The sequence below is a fragment of the Pseudopipra pipra genome, chromosome 10 (genome assembly GCF_036250125.1).
Source record: "Pseudopipra pipra isolate bDixPip1 chromosome 10, bDixPip1.hap1, whole genome shotgun sequence".
Taxonomy (NCBI): domain Eukaryota; kingdom Metazoa; phylum Chordata; class Aves; order Passeriformes; family Pipridae; genus Pseudopipra; species Pseudopipra pipra.
Genome location: NC_087558.1, coordinates 1,022,683 through 1,048,079, shown reverse-complemented (window position 1 = coordinate 1,048,079; position 25,397 = coordinate 1,022,683). Strand labels below are relative to the sequence as shown.

At 48.2% G+C, this 25,397-nt stretch overlaps 1 protein-coding gene across 5 annotated transcripts in view; it reads left to right on the top strand.

The window, feature by feature from the left end:
• The window catches only part of PLCH1 (phospholipase C eta 1), a 90,956-nt gene that overhangs the window by 1,599 nt on the left and 63,960 nt on the right, over window positions 1-25,397 (top strand). For all 5 annotated transcript variants that reach the window (XR_010432963.1, XM_064665684.1, XM_064665685.1 and 2 more), the window contains exon 2: window positions 10,243-10,360. Coding sequence is in view for 4 of the 5 variants with exons in the window: in XM_064665684.1 (XP_064521754.1) it covers window positions 10,282-10,360 (79 nt within the window). In the remaining variant the exon portion in view is untranslated. The remainder of the gene's footprint in view (window positions 1-10,242; window positions 10,361-25,397) is intronic.

Sequence of the window (25,397 nt, the reverse complement as noted above, 5' to 3'; positions counted from 1 at the left end):
ATCAAGTGGTGCACAACTCATTATTTTAACAATCCCAGCCCAGCCTGGGAGGTTGCCTAGGGAATTGATTTAATGCTGCTGTCCTTTCAGCCGCCGGGGCGGGTGTCCCGCCAGGACTTTGATCAAAATCACCGGCGTTTGTGAGGGAGAATAAAATTTTCGCTCCATAAAAGCAGAGGAGAGGCCACCCCGCTACTAACGGCTCCTGGTTTTGCATGAGCTGGTCTGTAATTTAAAACACTGTCAAGAAATACCCGTGGCAGTAAAACACTTTTATGAGCATCAAAACACAGGATGAAAATCAGTCCCCTGTTCGATACTTAGCTTCCCTTTATTTCTGGGAAAGCCTTCCATGCTGAAACTGTGTTCTGTTGGCTTTACAAAGGAATCTTTTTATAAATGGAACAGTTTTCCTTTAATGAAATCTGAATAAGGTGGTTTTTTTTAAGGTGTCACCAAGGATCCAGTTCAATTTAAAGTGATAACCTAGATGGCAAAGCCGGGACCCCAGCCACATGGGGGGGGGTGGAGATTTGTTTCGTTTGTTTGCTCTGGGCTTTTTAATAAGTTTAAAGAAGTCTGAATGTTAAAAAAATATCACAAACACTCCAAAGTGGGAAAGCAGAGGTCTGTTTCCAGGTCTGACAGTGACCTGCTGTGTTATCTTCAGTAGGGCAGTTTTCTGCATGTGTCTTCAGTGCAGTAACACTGCCATGCATGATTGCCTTGTAGGGTCTTGCAGAAACTCCTTTTATTAGTGCTTCAAATGTACTTGACTGTGTTGAAGTGAGGGTGCTGTAGAAACACAGTTATTACAGTGTTTCCCTCTTGGCAGTCGGGTGTGGAGCGTGTTCTGGGAGGGTGTTAAATCACTGCCCAACAAAGCGTGGTTCCCCTGGGCGGGGGATTAATTGGTTTGAACCTCTGGGCCTGCGCTGTGCCAGGGATAAATGTGGCTTTGCTTCCCAGTGCACAGGCAGAAGGTGCTTCCTCTGGACTCCTGCTGAGGTTGGCTGGCGTTAGTGTGGCCTGATCTAATGGCCAGGAGGGAGGTGTGTGTCCTTGTGTACTCGTTTTGGTTTGTTTTCCTCCTTTCTTGTTTATTTTAGGAAGCTGGAGCTGTTGTCTGTAGCAAAAGTGGCTTTCTTGCTCCAGTCTCCATGGACACTGAGGGCACTATTGTTACTCCGGAGATCCGAGCTTGCCCTCTGCTCTCCTGACTTAGGGAGCCTTTTGCTGCTCATCTGGCATTACAGGACTATCTAGTTGTACCTGGGTGGCTGAGGGTGATGTGGAGCACGGATTTGAGAGATGGGAAGGCAGGTTGGGGGATCCACAAGGTGAGGAAACGCCTGCACTGCAGATGGGCACTTGCTAAGATTCCCACAGGGGCAGTGGAAGAGGAGAGCTGGCCAGAGCTGCTGTCTGGGAGCAGACACCTGTTGCAGAGCTGGAAAAAGCCAGGGCCAGGCGGCTGGGGATGCCAGTGCCCCTGGGGAGGCTCAGTCAGCCCCTGAACGATGCCAAAGCGCTCCCAGGGTGCTTGGCCGTGTGCGTTCCAGCTCTTGGCAAGGTGTGTCCACGTGAGTCTCTCCAACCTGAAGTAACTCAAGGTTGCTTGCAAGAAACTTCAGGTGGAGACAAGCTGTGGTGTGAAGCAGTCCATGCTCCCTTCCAGACTGGATTTATTGGAAATGACACAGAGTTCAGGTACCTCTGCACGCTGAGCATGACCAAGCGTGTCCTGAGGTGGGGAAGGGGATGAATTGAGTCTTAACAACGTGGGTTCAAATCAGGCAGTGCTGAGCCTCTTATCAACGTGTTTCTCACTCTTCGCCCAGCCTTTGTTCCACCCACAGGTGAAAAAAAAGGAAGAATATTGGCAATTACCACCTGTGACAATTCATGTCCAACACAGAGGGTCTCGTGGTATGAAATGCCCACTCCTTGGGGAACCACTTGCCCATTGATAAGTAGCCAAGTACACAAGGTGGAGATCATCCATGGGCATGGCTGGCTGTGTTGGCACATGTCCTTTCCAGGCACCTAATTTTTATCTTCACATCTTATTGTTTGAATGACTCTGTGCTGCAGCAGAGCAGCACCCAGGCTTTCCCAGGTCAGAGCAGGAGCAATAGTTCAGCAATAGCTGCTCCAGCTACTGAAGTGGGTCTTGTGTATTATCAGTGTGTCTGAAAATGACTTGTCCAAGTTGTGAAATATGTATTTCTGGTGAGACATGGATGCTCTGAGGTGTGATCTGGTGTGCTGTGTGCTCCCTGCTTTTTACAGGGTATGTTCCTGCTAATCTGTTGAGGAAGAAAAGGTCCTTCTTAAAACTGTGCAATGGTCTGTGGGAGAAAAGCGTTTATTTTAATTTCTAGAAAGAATGTTCTTAGGAGACCAGCAGTCTCCTGGTGCTGACACTCAAGTGTTCACCTTCATAGCATCAGAACCACCAGACTGAGTGGTGTGAATGGGGGTTGTTTTCTTGACCCTGTGCAGTAGTGTAGTTCTTTGGAGTCCATGGAAATTTGTCAGCTCCAGCATGGGAGGTAAAGTTGGATTCCAGGCCCACCCCTTCCAGATTTTACCTGGAGAGTCGAGACATGAGCTGGGAATCTCTGGGAATTCATGAACTGCCTCTGAGATTAATCAGTTCTCCTGACTTTGGGAGCACTGATACTGGGGTGGATGGCTCTTGGAGCTGATAGTTCTGGGCTTGCTGTGCCTTCCTCTGCCTACTTTGAAGTGCATTGTCATGTTTGTAGAAGAATTTGGAGAAAATATAAAAGATTCTCAAAAATAGAATAGAATCTGAAGATGTGTTTTTGATGCATTAAAAAAATAGCACTGCCAATGTGGTGAAGTGAGTTGTCTCTCTGTAGATTAAAATCTCCAGTGTAGAAAGACTCTTGAGCTCAACATCTGGAGTTTGAAAGGCTTTGTGCAGCAAAGCCACAAACTGATTTGGATTAGTGAATTGGTGTACAGGGAGCTGGCAAAGGCAGCAGGAAGCTGTGATAGCACTGGAAAGCTGTGTAAGGAAAACATTCATGGACACCCATCCAGAGTTTCCCCTTCCATGTCTGGTGGGATGAGTGTTAACTGAACAGGGTGTGCAGGGCAGGTGTCTCCTGAAGCTGTGCCTGCTGGGTGACAAAAGCACACCACCCTCCTGGAAATAATTCCTTAGGGAGGAGAAAAACAAATTCCATTTAGGCCTCTCGAGGAATGGGGAGCAAATGCTAATTCCCTTTCAGGGTCTGTTGCCATGGGGAGTCAGTTCAAATCCTTTCTAATGCCTTCCTCAGCAGCAAGTTGTGCTGACACATGCTTTTCATGGCTTCCCAGAAAGCAGAGAAATGACTTGGAACAAAAGCTCCCTGAGAGCTCAGAGCCCCGGGAAGAGCAGGGGCTGCTGTCGGGCCGGGGGTGGCACAGGTGGAGTTGTCCTGGGCACAGCCTGGCTCCTGCCTGCACAGGGGCAATGGGCACCAGGGAACTCCTGCCAGAGCCCAGGGACAGTGCTGGGCACTGAGCCCGACCTGCTGCTCTCCTGGGAAGGGAAAGGGTGGTTTAGAGAGCAAGTCCTGGGTGCCAGTCCTCTGGCATGACCCCAGCTGGATGAGTTAGGGTGAGGCTGAACCCCTCGTACCCCTGGTGCCCTCGGGAGGGAGGTGCAGCCACCCCTGCCTGCCTTCCACACCCTGCATGGCCCAGGTGGAGCTGGGTGCAGTGTCCTGAGTGTTCAGTGCAGGGCACAGGGAAGGGGCCTGTGGCTGGATGTGGCAGTGATGAAATGCTATTTCTGGCTCGCTGGTGGAGCCTGTTAATTGCTGTAAGATGAACAAAGATTTCAAAGCAGCTTTTTCAAACCATCAAACAACATGACATCTGAGTCTGTCTTCATCTGGTGAGCAATGCAAGTGCTCTAGTGGGGGAATAGACAAAATATCAGGTTAAAACCACTAAAAATTAAAAAAATTCTGCATTTTCATGAGGCCTCATCTGTCTAAAGACCATGCAAGTGCAATATCTGTATTCCAAATCCACACTTCTGTGAACTTTTCCCTTAAGACAACTCTAAGAGTTTCCAGTTGCTCCCAGCGAGCTCCACAGGAAATTTTTCTTTGCTCCTGTGCTGTCCTGCCCCCTCTGACACCTCCTGGCAGTGTGGTGCCAGCACAGATGTTCTCTTGGCCTTGTGGCACGTTTGATTAGGGAACTCATCTGTCAGAAAAATAAACCAAACGAAAGTCTCCTCTTTTGTTCCTCCAGAGAGGTTCCTAGAGAAATGAGAAAAGGACCAGATACTGCGTGGTTTTGTTTTCTATTGCCAAATATTGTCAGTAATATATTTTCATGCTGGTGATATTTTCGGATAAATATTTGGTGTTCAAAAGGGAGTGTAACTTTGGGGGGCATTTTTTTAAGCTTTTTGTTTATACAAGATGCTTTAACTTCTGGAAAGTAATGGTACATTTATGTAATAGTTTATACCATAGGTAGGTGATAGTTTGTTTCATAAGTTATGAAAATTACATCAATTTGTGGGGAAAAATGTCTTTTTGTGTCAGCAGCATGGACCTTCCATCTGATGCAGCCAACGTACCTTGCCTACTCTGCCTGGCTCCCATATGTGTACCTTCAGCAACGTTTGTGCAAGTTATTTTGAGTGAATGTTGATATTTGATGCTGATTAAAGAGGAGATTTGCACAGATGATGTGTGGAACCCTTAGAGCCTGGGCTTGTGTGACAATTAAATTTAAATCTGCATGAATTTAGACCAGCTTAAATGCTTAGCAATATTTGGGTGACCGTGAGTGGCTTAGTGGAATAAGAAGCCCAAGACTGCAGATGGGTGGGTGCCCCATGAAATATGGTCATATTAGGGTTTTATAATCTCTTCAGATTCGGTTTCTAGGTCTAACTACGGCTAAGCTTTTCATCCAATAGCTACTTTGGTTTTTTTGGATACTGTTTTCCAAAATACAGCCCTTGTTGTGCACAGGCTTGAGGGTTGTTCCACCCGAGGAGTTGTCACTTTGTAAAAACACAGACTGGAAATTCCCTGTTGATGGCTACTAATAAATTCACCTAGGAGAGACCCTGCAGCACATTTTAGTACAGTCCAGGGAAAGGAAGTTGGTGAGAGCATGAATTTTCCTGGTTGCATGTTGTGGTGTAAACAGAATTACAAATGGCTTCGCTCCCTCTGGTCAGTACCTGTTAGTTCACAATATCAGTACAGCAAAGGGCTGAGCCCTGGGTCTCTGGAGAACAAGTCCTAAGAGAAGTGTCTCATCTTTGGTTGCCACTGCAATGTGTTTGCCAACCTGCTGAGTGCTCCTGGAGAGCTTGATTTGGGACATTGAGCCAAGGGACTGTAGAGACAAATCAGCAGTCCCCCTGGGCAGCCCTCCCTCTGTTCCTGGGGAGTGCAAGTGAATCTTCTGCTCACTCTCAAGCTTAAGGTAAATCACCTCCCTCCCTTCTAATGGTACTGTAGGTCTGTTGTGAAGCTAAATTGCTTGGCTTTCCATACCACCTCAGGATTCTCCCAGGGAAGTCCAAAGTAGTATTTGTACTGTGCTGTGGTGTTTATTTGCTGTTTGCAGTGGCTGGAGGGTAACTGCCCGCACATGGTGGTCAGCAGGGATGCTGTGTGCCCCCACACAATCACAGCTGCCAGATTAAAGCCCAGCCTTTCCCTCTGGACTATATTCCTGCTGCTTAGTGCCAGCCAGATGGTCTGTCCTCCCTCCCATCCTGAGATCTGTAATGCTCGTACGAGTGCTCTGGCCATGGCTGGAGCTAATACAGCATTATTTCCATCACACACTTGGGGTATCCTTTGTGTGACTCCAGATTGCTCTTCTCATTTCTAACTTTTTTGAAAATTATTATTATTCTTTTCCTTTATGTCAATTGTAGGGTCCAGTATCTCTGAACTGTTTTTCATGGTAATATTTATCATTGATGGGTATCTGAAATGGGCACAATTTTCCAAAATCTGTAGCCCTCTCAATATATTCAGTGTTTTCTGGACTTTGGTTTCTGTTGAAGACAGAATTGCCAGGCACATGGACTTTATACACCATTTGGGGCTAAGGAAGAGAATCAGTTTTTAGAAATCATACTTAGAACACGTGTGCCCTGGGTAGGTGCTGGAGCAGTGAGCTCTGAGACTGGAGCTGTGTTTTTGTGAGAGGGAAGTGCTGGTGCCCTACAAGTGTCTGTCCTGCCATGGGGAATGATCCGTGGGATCTGGTGGACTCAACACTGCTGTCTGTCCAAGTGCTGCCGGAACAAGCAGGGAGGGGGCAGGTGAGAAGGGCCGATGAACAGTGCCCAGCCTGTGAACTGCTCCACTGGTGAGCTGCTAATCTGTTCTGGGAGCTGTCCCAGGACTCACACCCTCCTCTCTGGTGCTAAGTGGTGTGTGCTTAGTACCCTCTTCACACCGGGGACCTGCACAGTGTCCAGCTTAAATACTGCACATAAACACTTGGACTGTGCTGCTGCTTTCCAAACTGGTTCAGTGTGTTACAGCCGGAGCTGGGGCTGTTTCCTGCAGCTGTTGGTGTGATTGTGATTCCCTGGAATGAGGGAATTCCCTGCTTCCCTGCACGGCTCGCTCAGGCATGGGGGTTTTCTGTGTGAGGGGAAACTGCAGAGTGCAGTGAGACCTGGGGGTCAGGTGTTGTTCTGGTGCTGAGCCTCCTGCCATGAGAATTCTCTCTCACAACCCAAGCAGAGCATGTGCATCCTCTGCTAAATTCAGAAGCATCTTACACATTCAAGTCCACAACTTGTCTAATCAAAGAACTCCATAAAAGCATGCATCTTAAGGAAACCTTCCTTGTGGGGAATTTAATTATTTTTTTTATCAAACTTCTTTGAGCAATATCAGTTTACTTCCATTAATAACCTGAGCAGTACTGGTTTACTTCCACTACTAACTCTGTTGCAAGGTACAGCTCTTTGGGAAGTGTCTCTCGTGGAACACAGTGCTCAAAGCACTCAACTGAGGCAGCTGATGGGTTTAATGGAAATTTTTCAGCTAAAATAGAAGATACAGTTCCTTCAGGCTGCTGTGTTTCTGCATACCACACAATGGACTCCTTTGCTCAACTTCCATATTAATGCCCTTTATCTAGATATAAAGTTAATGGATTGTTGACATGCTGGAGTAACATCTTTTCTCTCAGCACTGATCAGCAATGATCACTTGAGATGAATGTGCCAGGCCCAGGGCTGAACCTGCAGGAATTCTGCTTGTTGTGAAAGTGATACCCCCAATCTGAGAAACCTGCAGAGCGAAAAATGAGTGTTTTCAGCTCTCTCTGAATTGGCTGCTTCATCAAGTAACTACACAAGCTGATTTTGAACTCAGATTTATATCTGGTCAGGATTTTGGTAACTTTTTTTTTCCCCAAATAGTTTTGGTGGTACAGTCCTTTCCTATTTAGACATAATTACCTGCTTATTAATACTTTTTGCTCATATAGCTTATTCTACATGTATAAAATAAATTATATAGGCATAGCCTGTGGGACATTCCTTTTCTACTGTGCTGCTGCTGTTGAAGTGGTGCAAATTTGTGTACAGTTAAGTTCCCAAGTGCACTTTCATTTGAAATGATGGTATTTAGCCCAAGTGTGGGGTTGGTTGGGTCTTTGTTTCCCTTTTTTTGTACTATGGGATCTTGGCTGGGCTCTCCCAGAGCTCTGTAAAGGAAATAACTTAAAAGGCCATCCAGAAAACTGGTGGTGTTTCTTAGGAAGGTTTTCTTAGGGGATGTTTGTGTCAGCTGATGCAGCCCCCTTGGGATTCTGCCTTCGTCCCTGATGTGCCAGGGAGAACCTTTGTTCCAAGAGGCCACCGGGGTGTGGGAGAACCCTTTGTGCAAGAACAAAGGAAGATTGTATCGGCATGAGCCGTGAAAGGCAGGGGAGGGGGCTGAGGGGCTCTTTCAGAGGCACTGCAGGGATATATTGATAGCAACATTTCCCTGTAAATCTCTCCCTTGATAGGAGTTCTGTGCGGGAGCTGAGCGGGAGATAAGATCTCTTTATTGTGTGTAAATTCTTAGTGATGAATATTTGATATGGTTTTCTTAATTAAAACACGGTGCCTCTTGTGTTTTTATAGCCTGAAGCAAAGAGCCTGACAGTGGGCTGGACCGTGGTGGTAGAATTGTTCCTACACTTTAAAAGTAACTAACAGCTTGTGCCTTACTAATTAAGGCTGGAAGAGTGGCCCTGGTTAATGCAGGCTACAACAAAGCTCGTGGCTGGCGAGGGCAGAAGCCTAAGGAGTGTAGAAGCTGAAGCCTGGCAGAGGTAGTGGGTAATACTGCTTAGCCTTCCAAATTTTGGCAAAATATGCCTTTGGTGTAAACAAAACACTCTGTAGTGGAGACCGTGGAAGTTTTAAGATGGAGCAAAACAGAAACAGGTGGTTTTGGCTCGTGCCTGCGGTGGATCGTTCAGACCTTCTCTCCTCCCTGCAGAGGCAGTGGTGCAGAGGCAAATTCCACCTCTGCAGCAAACCTGGGACAGAAATACCATGGGTGTCAGATTAGTGTTGGCCTGTTGGTCTCTAGTGCCTGCATCGACCAGCAGGGCAATAAATGTAAACATTTACACTCTGTCACCAAGTTATTGGCTTCAGCCCCATGCCTGGTGCTGCTTCTGCAGGGGAAACCTCGGCACCTTCCAGAGTGGAGCAGCCCTGGCAGGGTGTCTGTGAGCCCAGCAGCTCTCTGGAAGGAGAGGGGGAAGCTGGCTGCCCTCTGCCTGCTTCCAGGTCACAGGGTCTGCTGCCCCCTCTGAGTGCCAGTGCTGTTCTCAGAGCCTTCCCTGAGCTCATCCAGCTTCCCAGCCCTTCAGGGACAGCCCGGATTTTCCCTGGCTTTGTGAGGTGAACCGGTGAGAAGTGCCTGGTGACTGACAAGTGCTGGGGGAGAGGACGTCTGCAGGTAATTCTGGGCTCCTCACAGTCAGCTCCTTCACCTCCATCACTGCAGGATTCATGGCATGGATGCAAGGAGAAGGGAAAAAGTTCTCCAGGTTCTTCTGGTCCCTTATAGCCGAGAGCAGTGGCTGTGCCCCAGGAGATGACAGTGGCTGAAGTGGTCATTGAGGATCACGGGAGTCCTGTTGGCTGTGATTTCAGATTTCTTGCCCTTTTTGTTTAGAGTGAAGCGGATCTGTGTCCCTCAGCAGAGCTGCAGCCCAGGCACTTGCAGTGAGTGGTGTCTCATTTGGGGAGGAGGGGGTTGTTACGAAGCCCCCCTGCAGTAGTTTTCTGAGGAGACTTGAATGACAGTGTCCTTACACCCTGAGAGAATTTGCTTGGTTGAAGACAGCTGGAGTTTGTGCCAAGTGTGGGCGAGCAAGCAGCTGGCTTGACCAGAGTGAAGGTGGGAGGGAGATAAAATGGGAGATCAAAGTGGGCTTGTAACAGGAAGGGGTGTCTGGATTGCTGAAACCAGATCTTGAACTTAATAAAACAGCAAAGGGAGAAGGAGGATCCAGTGAAAGGACCTGGTGTCAGGACAGGAGATCAAGGAGTCCATGGCTTCAGAGAAATATGAAATGCTGGTGTGTCTGGCTGCAACAGAACTGTGCATAATAAGTTATGGGAAGGATTTTTGCACATCAGGGCCAAAGGCAGAATCCCAAAGGGGCTGCATCAGCTGACGCAGGGCAGTGGCTGCCAAGGGCAAGGGCACTGGTGCAGGGGCTCTGCGTCCACGTAACTCTCAAAAACAGGAGGTTTTGAGAGTTACTCACTTTTTTGTATATATAACCTTCACTTGGGGACTGTTGACAGTGACGTGGTGCTGTTGGATGTGTCTGTAGCTTGTTGACTATGGGCCAGCATCATTAAATGGATTACATTGATCGTGTCTCCAGGCCCCACTGTGGCCCAGGGTGGCTGTGACAGCAGTGGCTGTGGGTGGGGTGGGCTCCCTGCAGCAGCTGGGACTTGCTGGCTGGTGAATCACTGCAGCCTGGCTCCAGCTCCATCCAGGTGATCTGCCATGGCCCTTGCCTTGGATGTCTGTGGAGATGGGCGCGTTTGGGGAGTGAAAAACTGTGTTTGTTGTAACGTTTTTGTGAAGCCAATGAACTGTTTTGCATAAAGGGCACAAATAACTGCAGAGCTTGCAGCAGTTGGGCATTTCTTGTGGATTAACTGGCAGTTCCCCGTTCTGGTCTCCCTTGCAGGGTCGGTGCCTTGGATGGTGAGCAGGAGGTGGCCCCACGATGAGTTACTGGAGTCTGGATAAGAAGAGCTGTCTGCAGTACTGCAGGCACTTCCTAGCGGACAACGGCGTGTTCCACGGTGAGTCACAAAGTTATTGGCTGGCTCTGGTTTCCGTGTTCCCTGCTGTTGGCTGTCCCCGGCATTCCCTATCCACACGTGTATCTCACCAGTGGCGCTCCTGCCGGGACGAGCCTTCACCGTGCGGGGCCGGGCTGGGGGTGCGCGGGGACCCCCGAGAGTGCGGGGTGGGGGGGGGACACGGACTGGGGGGGGGGCACGGACCGGGGCTGCCGGCGGCGCCGCGCGGGGCCGCCAGGGGGCGCTGCGGGACCGCCGCCCCCGGGGCTGCGCGTGCCGGACCCGCCGGGACCGACAGACAGACCGACTGACAGACTGACCCCCGGGACTGCCGGGACCGACAGACAGACCGACTGACAGACTGACCCCCGGGACTGCCGGGACCGACAGACAGACCGACTGACAGACTGACCCCCGGGACTGCCGGGACCGACAGACAGACCGACTGACAGACTGACCCCCGGGACTGCCGGGACCGACAGACAGACCGACTGACAGACTGACCCCCGGGACTGCCGGGACCGACAGACAGACCGACTGACAGACTGACCCCCGGGACTGCCGGGACCGACAGACAGACCGACTGACAGACTGACCCCCGGGACTGCCGGGACCGACAGACAGACCGACTGACAGACTGACCCCCGGTACTGCCGGGACCGACAGACAGACCGACTGACAGACTGACCCCCGGTACTGCCGGGACCGACAGACAGACCGACTGACAGACTGACCCCCGGGACTGCCGGGACCGACAGACAGACCGACTGACAGACTGACCCCCAGTACTGCCGGGACTGACAGTCAGACCGACACACAGACTGACAGATCGACCCCCGGTACCGCCAGGACCGACAGACAGACAGACCAACACACAGACAGACAGACCGACCCTCGGTACTGCCAGGCTCCAACAGACAGACAGACTGACACACAGACAGACAGACCGACCCCCGGTACCGCCAGGCTCCAACAGACAGACTGATTGACCCCCCGGTTCTGCCGGTCCGACCTGCCCCTGCCCCAGTATTGCCGGTGCTGGACCTGCAGGGGTCCGACCTGAAAGTGTCGGGAAGGACTTGAGTTCCAGGTATTGATGAGACGCCTGTGATGCCTCCCAGAGATCCCCAGTCAGTGCCCATCACCCCCTCGCCTCTCAGCCCCTTGCCATTGCAGGTGATGTGCTGTGATCATTCAGTTGTTGGAGGATCCTGCCACTAAATACTCTGAAGTCATTCTGATGTAAAATACTTCCTTTTCAGGATTTCTTTTTATATGCTTAAAGCTTGATATATCAACAAGAGAGCACATGTGTTCCCCCTCAGGATTCCTCTCCCTTTGCCTCACCCCTGGGCACAGGGTAAGGAGCAGTGCTGAGCCCAGCCTGTGCTCCTGTGGTGGGTCAGGGACCAGCAGGATTCAGGAGCTGTCCCTGCCTGCAGTAGATTCCTGCACGTCTCATCTGATAAGAGAGCTGGACCCCTGCCTGCCTGCTGGGAGAGTGACTTCCTAATGCTGTTCTGAGAGGCCCAAATCTTGTATTCCTTATTCCCTTTGCGGTCAGTGATTAAAAACTGTCACTTCAGGGCACATTTATGGCACTATTAATAACAGCAGCATGGAGTGCCTATGAATTAAAGATAGAAATACTTGTCACTTTGAAAGCAAAGGTATTTTTTCCTAGAGAACATATCTCCATTTTCAGTGTGTTTGTCAGGACTGGGAGAGTTTGCAGCCCACTGTAAACCAGGCTGTATCTGCATTTTTGTCACTGTGATTATGTCACCATCGATGAAGTTAATGGCTTAGTGGGAGAATTAATCATCTGTCAGTTTGTGGATCTTCTTAATGAAAGGCAGTTCCATTTTCCCCTGTACTGCTTTTTTCTTGCCCATGGGCACTGCTAGTTTATTTGGGACACCAGAAGGATGTTAATAACTTTCTAAGTCAGTCTGACAGTGGTGTTGTCACATTAATTCATGTGTGTGCTGCATCTGGGACTTGTGTTACAGGCAAAGTGCTTGGTGAGCCTGTCATCTCCAGGCACAGCCATTCTGCTCCTCAGATGAAAGGGAGTCATTCCTGGGGTTTATCAGGCCACTCATGGAGTGCCTCTGGTTTTGGTGGGATCGTGTCCCTCCTGAGTTGTCTCCCAGATGTCTTCACCCAGGTCCCCCCTCCCTGGGTCTGGGCACTCTGGCAGTGTTTTGGTGAGTGCCTGTTGATCTCCCTTCTCTCCAGGCAGCTCCCAGCTCCCTGGCACCAGTGTATTACCTGGAGCTGTTAGATTTTGGATGTGTAGCTGCAGTTTTGCTGTTCCAGAACACATGAAGGAACAGTCTGGTCGGTGCTCTGTGACTGAGGTGATATTTTATCACAGAGCAGCACAATGTCTTTATCCTGCTAATGGTGCAAAGGCTGGATAATGATCCATCAGCACAAGGTCCAGTAATCTGTGAACAGCTACTGAGGGATGAGTGTGCAAAGTGATAATTCTCTAAAGTTGAAGGCATAATTAGCAGGGATCCTAGACCAGAAAGATTCCATGGCTTAATTTATTTGTCTTTTGTTCATGACCAGACAGGATTAATTATTTTTCCCTGACAGAATCTCTCAGGGCTTCCCATTTGTCTCTTTTAACCTAAGCAAGACCCTGCAGCAACAGTTCCTTCACTCTGAGTGTGTGGAGGGAGCTGAAGTCCTGCTGGGCAGTGACAGGGGAGGCAGTTCCCCCAGCCTGATGTGAGGGTGTGTGCATGTCCCAGGAGTTACCACGGGGGTCCTCATGCTGGAGACAAGTTGGTTTCCTTTGGTGCTGTGCTGATACAGATAAAAGGGTTGATGGAGCTTTTTGGGGATTTGCTCCCTGTCAGCGGGTGTTCCAGTGTTGAGCTGTGTGTGTCCAGCTTAGTGTCTATTAATCCCAACTTACACAGGGTTTTCGTGATTTCTTTGGTAGTTATTGCTACTATAGTGTCATATTCTGATACTGAGAGCACGGCTCTTCAGGGAGCAAGCACACAGGGTCGTTGATAAGCTTATTTTCCTACACTTCTGAATGCTAATATTCTGTAATTGTTAAACAGAAAGAAGCTGTGATGTGTTTAGCAAATGGCTGATTTTGTCTCAGCTGTTCTGAAAGTAGCTGTTCCTACTTATATTACTTATGCTAATGATCTTTTTTTCTTAACTACTTTCAGAAACACAGAATTTTTTTAAAACTCCATTTCCATAATTTTAATTAATTCTCCAAGTTTCTAACTTTATCTTCTGGCCTCTCCACCTCTTTCCAGACCTGTGTCAGTAGGGACTGGCCACCACTGGTACGATGTTGTGTTAATTCTGCCCTTATTACCCCAACTGTACCCTTTGATTTGGAGCAGAGGGATAACTCAGTTGCATCAGGGCTGTCTGGAAGGTCACATCACAGTAACTGCCTGTAACTGAACCTGTGAGCTGGAAGAACTGTTGCACCTCAGGTGCAGGGCAGCCAGGTAAAAATATCTCACAGGATCAGTGGGTGTTCTTAAAAAGCACAGCACCACCTTCAGAGACCTCAGGACTGGAAGCATCCACAGGGATGCACGAAATTTGCTGCTCTACTGCTCATCTCTGGTGCTTCCTCCCTCCCCTTGTGGCACCTGCACTGCTTTAAGCACCTGAGCAGATTCCATTTGTTCACCTCCAGCTGAGGGGTTCAAGTGCAACAGCTTGTGGACTGCATAAATGAGAATGCTGGAGCTCTGTATTTATTTGGAGTAGTTTAAATGGCTTGTTTTGTGTAAAAAAATTTAAAAAACCCACAACCAACCAACCAACCAAAAAAACCCCCAACAAACCCCAAACAAAACCAAGGCCCCCAAAGAAACAAAGGGAAAAAAAGATCAGCTTGGAGCAGAAGCACTCACATGAACCTGCAGCCCTGCTGGAGTGCACAGTGCTCTGCAACAGCAGGTCAGCACCTGGCTCCTGGATGCTTTAGTGCAGGATGTCCCATCCCTGGAAGTGTCCAAGGCCAGGCTGGATGGGGCTTGGAGCAACCTGGGAGAGTGGGAGGTGTCCCTGCCCATGGCAGGGGGTGAAATGAGATGGGCTTTAAGGCCCCTTCCAACCCAAACCAGTCTGGGATTCTGTGATTAGTCGAAGGAAGATGCAGTTGTGGGTGTTGAGGAGCAGGATGAAGGTGGTGGTGCCACGAGGCCCAGCCTAATGCAGTTCTAGTCAGGAGTACTGGAGCAAGGGGAGCTGGGGAACAGAACTGGAGATGAGTCACGTTTGTTTAGCTTGGAAAATCAAAGATTGAGAGGGGATGTGACTGCTGGCTCTGACTGCTTTGCAAAGGGAAAGCTCAGAGAGGAAAAGGCTTATTGGAACTGATGGGGAAAGTTGGCACAAGAGCACATTGAAAATTGTCCACAAATATATAAAAAAGACACAGGATAAACTTGGGTACCTTCAGCTGGTGATTGGCAATTTGGGAAAAATGGTTAAAGCATCCTATTTATGCCCTTGCTCGGGACTTGTAAATGTAGTTAGCAAGCAATGTATTGACTAGTGGGAATAGAAGGCTGGAAAACCATTTGTATGGTCCCAGTTCAGTTCCTGTGTACAGTGCACAGCAAACACAAACAGCAGTGCTCCCATTCCATTCAGGAAAAGGCTGCTGTACATGGCCCAGGCTGCCCTGGCACACTGTGATGGTGTTTAGGGACACTTGCACGTTGTTAGACAAGAGGAAGTATTGATGCACAACTGGGGCCTTTCCCCAGGGCTTTCACGGGTTGTCTCTAGGTGGTGACTGACACTGGTGTGCAGTGAAGTGCTGTGGGCATGGCACTGCCTGAGGCTTTCCCAGGATTTTATGATTTCGTTAGGAGAAGCTGCTAATGGCTGCATTTGCAGGATATTGAAATTCTTATCTGTTTATGTCTGAATTTTTGGTTACAGAAGTGGAGGTTGCTGCTGTGCCTTGTACTCTGGGGAGTCTTATCTGCCCAGGAGCAAAAGTGTCAGTTTTCCTCAGCAGCAGCAGCAGTGAGATCCAGCAGCGTGTGTGCACACGGAGAATAACAGGCTGGGGGCAGATCTGGGCCTCAGCTATTTTAGCAGTTCCTGTAGAACGGAGCAGACAAGCAATTACAATGTTTGGAATAGCCTTGAGGATTTGATGAACCCACTTTCTTTTCCTTCCTGTTGCAAGCAGTGCCAAGATACAAAGTGCAGCATCCCTCTGGGTTTGGAAAAAGAGGATTTTTTTTATTTTCGCAGGGTTTTTAAGCTGTAAATGTGGATCATATTTTGTTTGTTTGCTGGCAATAGCAATGTGGGAATGGCTGTGTTGTCAAAGCAAACATCCATCTACTTGGCTAGTGCATGTTTGGGGCTGAAAAGTGTAATGGGAAAAAACCCATTGTGTATGGAATAGCCCTTCTGTGGCTCCCAGTGCCTCCCATCAGCAATGCAAGTGTGTCCCAAGCCAGAAGATCCAGGTAATTGCACTTATTATCTTTACATCTGATAATTTTATTTTTTCCTTAAGTTTTTTTTTTTTCTGGAATTCACTCATGCTTGTGATCAATTAATTAACTCCAAAACTTATGGTGGTTGGTGTAAAGCATCTGCTGGAGGGGAAACAGGGATTCCATGCCACATTCAGGCTGTAGTGACTCTGGCAGGTTGGGTTGCTCGATTGCTTCACTTGGGAAAGACCATTGCCTGGGTGTTCTGAGCTGGGGCTGAGCCTGAGAAGTGACACAGGTCCTTAATCTCAGCATTTTAGGGCCTTTGAATGTCTCCTTTCCAATGTGAGCTATGTAAATGGGTGGAGAACTTTTCTTTGCTTCAGTGATATTGAACTTTTGTGCCCAGTGAATAAGAACATAATATGCATTATGTTTTACTTTCTGTGCAGTAAAGTGGTCTGTTTTGGTCATTGGAGCACAAAGTTTTGGGGCAACAATACTACAGCTTTGCCAGATTGCACATCTACATTTGGGCTGATGTTTGCTGGTGGGCAGGGCTCTGCTGGAGCCTCGTGCGAGCCGGGGTTTGAGGCACAGGGCTGCAGCTGCCAGATGTGGAGAGCAGGATTCAGCCTCAGATCTTCAGAATCGGCTTCAGTTGGAGTTGGAGTTTTGTAATGATGCTTGGGAAAGCAGGACAAGTTAGGAATGCGGGAATTCAAATATTGGTTCATATTCTGACTTCTGTAGTGAAGTAGCCACAATTCATTCCTCGAGACAAAGAGATGTAAGTGAAAATGTATGTGCAAGAAGGGCACTAAAGAATTTATGTGTTGAGGTCCACTTAGATTAAAAAAGAGACAAAAATGCCTGAAGAAACTGTCCTGGTGAAGAACCCTCTGTCTGTCACTGGATCCCTCCTTTGTTGAAAGGAGGAGTCTCATGTGGGATCTGTCTCCAGACGGTGTTTGGTGATTGAGGTCTAGTGCCAAGTGTTTTTCCCCTTCCATCTCGGTGTGTTTCTCAGCTTTCCATAGAACAATGTCTTCATTAACGACAAATGAGTGGATACAAGCTCTAATCTGATAAAAATGACAAGTTTTCTATGCAGCCAATACAAAGTTTTATTAATTGCTAGCTGAGTTTCCACTTGGAGTTTGTATTACAGTTTAGGTCTAAGATTAAATTTGGATGATGAATATGAAGATGTTATTGTCTCCTTATTTCATTATCAATTCACTGTGAGAGGTGTTAGTTCTCTAATCAGCTTTTCTTGCTCTTTAGCAGAATTAGGCTTTGTACTGGTTTCCAGCTATTTTGACAGTGAAAAAGGAAAAAATCAATGAGCTAGAAAATGAACCTTCTTCTGATGCTGTAATTTCAAAATTGTTAGTTAAATCATATTCTCTTTTATTGGAAAATGAGTGTTTTGCAGTAGAACTTGCAGTGTTGTGTCTCTGTCCGGTAGTCTGAGCCCTGTTAGGTATGGGCAGAAAATCTAAGTAGGAAAAACAGGCAGAGAGATGAGGCTGTTCCCTGTCCTGCCAAAGGGACTTGAGTTACTGGCATTGTGTGACACCTGTGGAACAGCAGTGATGGTTGGAAATACATCCTGTTGCCTTGTGGTCATTGATGTCAATCAATGACAGGTGATAGAAAACCAATTTTTTGTTTGGAAACATTGTTTGTCACCATCAACTCCGAGACTTTGTTAGAGCTTTGCTGTGGCACCACAGAGCATTCCCAGCAGGAGCCCCTGACTGCCCTGAGAGCAGGGAGTGTGTGGAATCACTGGAACCTGGTGAGGGTGGCGCTGCTTAAATCAGGTGTAGGTGCAGTGTCAGGTGGTATAAAATGAACGTGCTGCCTTTTCCCTTTGCAGCCAGACAAACTGTGACATGCTGTGTCCTCAGGGCCACATCGGTTCAAATTTGACTCTGACAGGCCTTGGGATTAGATGCAAAACCTGGCTTGAAGAGTTGTCATGGGGATTGATGTCTTTTTTTTTTTTTTATTTTATTTTTTTTGAAGTTGAATAAACCTGCAACTATTGTCACACCATTGGGCATGTCTTCTGAATTACATGGTCTTCATTTGTTTGCTGTAACCTTCTAACCCATATGATGTACTCGAATTTCCAAAGCATTTAGGCACTTCTGGTTTTAAAATGAAGTTTCCCTTGAAGACAAAATAATGAAGAATGTATCAATGGTTGTGCAAGGTTTGTGACAGAGCAGCTGTGCTGTTAAAGATGCTCGTGTATAGCTCGACACATAGTGGATGGAATGGTGGGAGTGTGTGTGAACTTGTACTTAGCACGTTATCTGCAGTCTGATGTTAAACTATGCAGTGGTGACAGTTTATTTTCTGTTGTTCAATTGCAACTCTAGCACATCAATTAATTTGAATGCAAATGTATTGGTAACTGTCTAGAGGCTTCAGAGTGATGGTTTGAGCTGAGAACCAGAGGTGGGGTAAGGATGGGCTGCCCCATTTCCCTTCTGCCTGGGAATGGGTGACACTTCCCTCCTCAGAGAGGGACTTCTGTCACATCCTGCCGTCCCAACCTGGAAGTGACATTGGAACCACAAACTGAGGGCAGTCAAGAACCATCCTACAGTGGGTCTGGGGTCTTGTTTCATTTTACAGGTGGCTGGACATAGTCCACAGACACTCCACGGTTCCTGTGATGTATCATGACCTGGGGGCTGTGGGAAGTCTGGCTGTGTGTGTGTTAAAAATGGCTAAGAAATAATGATTTCTCAGTAAGTGAAGCACGTCAACTCCCCTTGGATCTTGTCTCCCATCTCACTGAAGTTCTGCAGGATGTAGAACTGTGGGGGATGGGGTTTTGGGTTGCTTTTTTTTGTTTCCTCCTCTCAACCACGCTGTCTATCCTGTAACTTTTTCCTAACATGCACTAGACAAATTCTGTCCTCTTTTGTTGCTGTCACAATGTTTGGGAATACAGCTGGGAATTCCTTTGGTGTGCTGATGTAAATGTCACTGTGGAAGAGCCAGCTGAAGAGTGAAACAGTTAGAAAATGCAATAAATGAAAGATGTGAAGTGTTGTGAGCTGACTTTATTCTTTCTGTGCTTTCCAGTCCTATGTTCCCTTGGGCTCCATTGTAAGTAAGTGCAATTTATGCAAGTCTGAATGTTTCTGCGCATTGTTCCACACTGACTCTAAACCCCTGATTTCAGGAGCACTGAGTTGGCTGAAAGCAGCCCAGGATTTCTCGGGTAGCACGGAGGTTTCTGTAGCCCCTGGGAGTGTCGGTGCTCAGCATCTCTCGGGGGACTTTGGCTCTCCTGAAATGCACTGCTCAGTGATGCACAGCCCCAGCCATTTGCATTTGTGCTCTCACTGGCCTCGTTCTGCAGAGCGGCTGTTCCCCCTCGAGCCAGGGACAGACACAGGGGAGGAGGCACAAAACCCGGGGAAAAGGAGCAGGGTCCGGGAAGGTTCTCTCCTCCCGCCTCGTAGGATCCGTGGCAGCAGATGCTGGGAGTTACTTCGGAGTGAGGGTGGATTTTCTCTCCTGCATCCAGCCTGCGTCACCTCCCGCTCTCTCACTCAAGTGTGGTAATCCCTTCCCGACCCTGCCCGCAGGATTTCCTTGTGCTCCCGACTGGAGCTGCTCTTCCCAGGCTGCGGGCACAGCTCCTGCCGGAGCGTCTCCGTGGGCTGTGTGTGTGTCAGAGCCGGAGCAGCCGCTGCTCCTCATCCCTGAGCACAGCACGGAGCAGATGCTCCCAGCTCCCCTCCCAGGCTGTGCTTCCCGCCTGTGAGTGAAGTTGGCTGGTGTTGCCCCTGGATTTGCGGATGGATCACGAAGATCTCACCGTTGGTCCTGCAGAGCAGTGCTGGCAGAGCTCTGCTGCACTTCCAAGGATTGCTTCCCACATGTGTTAGCTCTGAAGACACGAAGATTGAACTGAGGCTTTCCTGCAGGGAGAATTTCCATTCTGCTTGCCAATAATGCATGAGTTACAAATTTAATGGCAGACCTTGAAGTATATAAAAATCTAAGTCCAGAAAAAGGTAAGGATGTTTGAGGATGTTTGAGTTTGGAATTGCCAAAGGATGAGCTCGTAATATTTCTGGAAATGCTTGTAGAAAAATCAGGTAACTTAATCCTTCTGATTGTTGAGTTACATACAGTATTTCTGTGGACATTGCTGGTATGAAAAATGTGTGTGTATTCCTCATTGTTTAACAAGAAAACTTGGTATTTTTGTATTGACTTGAAAGAACATTTCTCCATGAAAACACATTTTTATATGAGATACTGCTCCTGTGATAAGGACAAACCGCACTTCTTGTTAGCTTAAATTATTGCAAATGCATTTGCCTTGAACAAAAACATTCTTGACCTTTTCATCTGTTGGGCGTTTTGCTGTGGCTTTCTCTGGAGTAGAGTTTCTGTAGCTTTTTCTAGTAGTGCTTATAAATAGTATAACACACATGCAAATGACATGTAAAATTTGAATGAAACAGCACTGGATGGGTCTTTTCAAGACTTGTAGGAGATAGTACAGAAAAGGAAGACATCTTGAATAACTTTCTTCAGTAACTTGTAGTTTATAATGTCTGATTTTGTTCAATTTAGGTCAGTGCTTGATGGAAAGTGGCAATTAGCTTAAGGCTCTAAGTGGATAGAGGGTAAATGCTGTGGAGAGGAGAAATCGTGCTAGATAAAGTTAATTTTTGCATTTTGCTCATCCTTAAGGATATTGGGTTATGTGCTTTTAAAGAAAAAACTTATTTGGCAAAGTGCGGGGTTGCCAAAATTGGGTAGCTCAGAAGGCATTTTTATGACATGATTATCTGTAATTTAAAATCAAACAAACTAGTGTAAAATTAAGCCACCAAAAGTCATGGATTGTGCTTTGAAACATCATTTTGCCCAGTATAAAAAAATGTTAAAAAGATTCAGGGCAGTGTTAGTGATATATATTGATGTGTTTCTTTGTATCTGGCATTGTTGATTTTATTTGATACTTGTTATTGAGTCAAAGTGACTGGGAATAGACACAGCTTTTGTGTAAGAAATTGAGCCTGTTTGAGGCAAAAGTGAGTTATTTGTAGATCCTGAGGAAAGAGCCTCCTGTGTTGGAGTTGGTGTGGTGCAGTGCCAAACCCTGTTCTTATGTGGAGGTTTTGGTTACCCCAAGCTCTGCATTAAGATTTGATGGCCATGCTCAGGTAAAGGAGAGCAGGTGTTACTCCATCTGCTTCCCGAGGCACAGGAGGTAATGGATATGGCCCCGTTGAATAATTCACAGCAGCCAGCTCCTGGAGGGGGTGTGGAACAGGCCTGGGGAAAGCATCGGGTTTAACTTCTGAATCTCATGCCAGTGTGTGTGTGGATACCAACATTCCGTGCCGGGGTACTCTGATGGTGGAATTCAGCTCCAGGTCATTGCAGTCCCTCTCCTTCCCCAGGTCCAACACCAACAATTCCCAATCCAGTTGGTTGTCTCGGTCAGTGGCGGTGCCATCCCTGTCTGGGGAGGGCAGTGGGGCTGCAGGGACACCCCTGGGTGTCCTTGGTGCCCAGGTGTGGCTGTGCTGGTGCCACCACAGTGGTGTTGGGTCTGCACGGCGCGAGCACTGACCCGGCCTTGTGTCCTGTGGGCACAGACGTGTCCCCGTGTGGGATGGGGGAGCAGGCAGAGTGCCTGGCCCCGTGAGCAGGCTGGGGTTTGCACCTCTGGCACCCACACTGATCCCGGCAGGAGCACACCCCAAGCACATTAATGTACCTGAGGGTGCTGCAGGATAACACCTGGATAAATGGACACCTGAACAGGTGGGCACTGCCTCGGCTCCAAATGAGCTCTCCCAGGAAGCAGCAGCTCCAGCAGCTTGGCTGTGAATTCCTGGGTGGCTGCTGACCCTGAGAGCGGGAAATGCTGGAGCTCGGGGAGGGATTGGCACTGGGACGCAGCGGGCACAGCACAGACCTGCCTTGGTTGTGGATCTGCTGGTGCTTTGTAGTTCTTTGGTGTTTTATCAGAACCTCAGGGATGCAGTTGGCACAGCTAAGCTGAGAAACAGCCCCAAATCCATCAGGGCTCATTCCCGGAGACCATCACAGCAGCCTGTTCAATATTGTTATTAGTGCTGCTTTGGGGCTCATGTATCTGCAGCTGTCCAAGAACCTGGAAAACAAGAATTAAGTGTGGACTCTGGAATAGTGATATATAAAGGAATTATGGTCTGAGTGGGTATCGAAGGCATCAATCTCTTCCTGGGGAGATCTTGGTCTGGCACAGGTTTAATTCCAACAATAGCTTAAATCTGTCACAGCATTACATGCACTGACAATAAATTAGCACGTGCACGTGGCAGCTGTGAGAGGTGTGAAGTCTGGGGATGGTTTGGTGTGTCCTGGGGTTGTTCCCTGTGTGAAGTGTCTCACCTGCCAGCCTGACCAGAGCGTCCTCCCATGGCCCCGGGGAGGGTTCTGAGGATGCTGGAGCTGGATGCTGAGGGCTCCATGAGAGGCATCCAGTCTGTTCTGCAGAGCCAAGGGCACAGTGGACCAGTTAGCAACTAGGTTATGTGCTTGTTAACTACTTACTGTTCCCCTTTTTTTATGGTGCTTATGCAATCTACTCTTGTTTCAGTAGCTCTGCAGAACGCTGGTGTGAAACTGGAAAGGTTGTTGCTGAAGAACAACTGTTGCCTTTCTGAAACTATGTGGCATAGATGTAAAAATGTTCAAGTACCTCTGGCAGCACTTTGATGAAGTCTGAATGCTGGGCTGGGCTGGTGGCCCTGCCATGGGAAACCAGGGGCTGGGGAACAGAACTGGCTGAAAGAAAGGTTCCCAGCTCCTCCCAGCACTGAGCTTGCTGCAGCAGATGTGTGTGCTTGGTTTTCCTCTTTTCCAGCAGAAGCTCATGCCTTGGAGGATGGCCTGGCAGCATGGGCTGCTCCCTATGCTTTTGGGATGGCTGCAATGAGAGTTCTGAGATGCCACAAGAGGGTTTCTGTGTGAGAGACAGGAAATCAGGCAGTAGGACAGGAGCTGGAGCCTGGGCTGTGGCAGGTTATCGATACCCTCAGCACCACGACACATAATGGGTTTGGAGGTGTTTGCACGTTACCAATAGAAACATTGATCAGCATGAAACTCAGCTGCACAAAACATCATCATTTTCAGTCATAAAATCACTTTGGTGTTTGAGACTGTCAATTCATTGTTTGCCCACAGATGACTCACTGTTGGTGACTTGCTCCGAGGTAACTTAGAATAGAATAGATAAACATGTTTCTTTAGCAAAATGACTGTTTCTGAGGAGTGTGAATAAATTACTCCATATCATCTGTGGCAATGTAGTCTACATTCATTGCTTTTAAAGGTTAATTAACTCCACCTTCCGTTCTATTCTGCTTTTTCCCCCCTCCTCCTGCTGTCTAATGGAGCCCCAGATGTGGGTTTGTTTGGCAGCCCGAGGGGGAAGCAGTGCTCCCTCCAGCCCAGCTCCAGGTCCTGGCACTGGGTGCCTCTTCACCCTGCAACTCCAGCTGCTCTTGTGCCCTGTCACTGGTTCCCCTCCCCAGGGGGGTGAGATTGCTGTCCAGGTGCTGAGGTTGCTGTCACACACTGGTGTTTGCTCATAAATTTGCAGACATCAGGATTGACTGTTCTCACTGAAGCTGGGATGGTTTATCCTCTGTGTGTCTCCTGTGTGGGGACAGGGAGAAACTTTAGGAAGGGTCTTTGTGTGGGGTTTGTTTCTATTTTTTTTGTTAAATTGGAGAAGTTAAGCAGGGGGTGAGAGGTATAAAGAAACGGTGTATTTGGAGAGGATGTGGTGGATGAGGGGATCTGACCCAGCTGAGTATGCTGTGGTAGGAATTCTATTTCCCTGGGTAGTAACGTACAACAAAGGCAGGCCGAGAACAAGACAGGTTTGTTTCACAGTGTATGATCCTTATTTATGTACTTACTGATTTGTTTAGAGGGCAGATCTGGGATTCTGGAAGACAGAGAGCTGTGTTGCACCTGTGCTTCCAGAGGCACAGCTCCCGGTCTGCCTTCCAGACTGGTTGGTCTCTGTCAGTTCTGGGAGGCATCAAAGGCTGAGCTGCTGTCTCAGTGCTGCAGAGGTGGCTCAGTGGAGCTCCTGGGAGTGAGGGATTGCTCCTCTGGTGCCTGAGCACTTGCCTGGCTGAGGGGTTCCCTTTGCAGACACGGCCACAGCCCCCCAGAGCAGTGCCTCCTTCTCCCTGTGCCTGGTTACAGCAGGGTGAGGGTGCTGCCCATCCTGAGTCCCCCTCCTGAGCCTGGCACAGCAGCACCTGCACACCTGGCTGCTCTTCCCCCTCTTGGCAGGGGCAGTGGAAACTCTTCTCCATTTCTTCCTGTCTCCTGCCTTTTCCACATGCTCTGTAGTGTCATAATCAATTGCTGTGCCTTCCCTGCTGCGGGATCCTCACGAAATAAAGAGGATTAGGATGTGCAAACTTAACTGTGTTTGCTTAATAAATCTGCACTCCTTGTTCGCCCCATTGATGTGACAATGTACTTTGGCAGCTGGCCATGTCTGTGCTTAAATGATTGAGCTTTTCAGTGTGGATAAAGGACTAATTCCATGGTCTGAATGGAAAACTTACAGCCCTCAGTCCTGCTGCGTTACAGAGGCACCAGAGCTCTCACAGTGACCAGCTCTGATGTGGGCTGGTTCTGAACAAGGGATGAAACCTGGGCTAATTGCCTGAAGATAATAACTGGAAGTTTGCTGAGCTAGCAGAAGGAAGGCATCCTTGGGCAGAGGTGGAAAATATCCATTATTCCTGGTCTCTGGGGGCTGTTCTCTCAGACTTCAGTTGCTACACTGAAGGGTTGCTCCCAAAAAGGGGATCACAGCCCCTGTAAGTGAGGCACTGTGCTGGCAAGACATTCTCTGCGTTGCACAGTACTCTGTAAAGCCTCACTGAGGGAACACGACTTGTGAGGATCATTACAACTCTATTGGGATGATACTGTAGTGCCAGGGTTTTGTTTGGATGCTCCTGATTCCTTTCTGATCTGTAAGTGCAAAAGAGGAGGGGACCTCCATCTGGGAAGGGCCTCTGGGTGCTCCCATGGCAGGAGTAACCAAGGATTGACAGGGATCAGCTGTGGAGGAGACAAAGAGCAAAAACTGCTCACTTGAATGGGAAAATAAGATGAATTATTGATCATAGGCAGGAGCATTGAGCCAGCAATGTCAAAAGGGGAGGCTGGAAGAGCAGTTATGATGAAATATGTGTTACTCAAACATGACTTCTGCTTGGTTTTGGGGTTTTTTTTTGGAAGAAAAAAAGGCAACACCAAACAGTTCTCAGATCTAGGAAGAGTTGAAACTATGCTGGTAGATTTTGGTTGTGTTTGGGGTTGTTTCCCCTTTCTGGGTATTGTATGCTTTTGTTTTAAGCCTCACCCCTTTTTTGTTTGCATATTATCCAGTGACTTTCCAGGCATGAGTTGTTTTCCACAGTGATTTCCATTGCCTGCACACCATTCTGGTTGGTTTGGGTAGTCACAGTTTGTGTTTGGTTCCTCGTTTGCTTTCT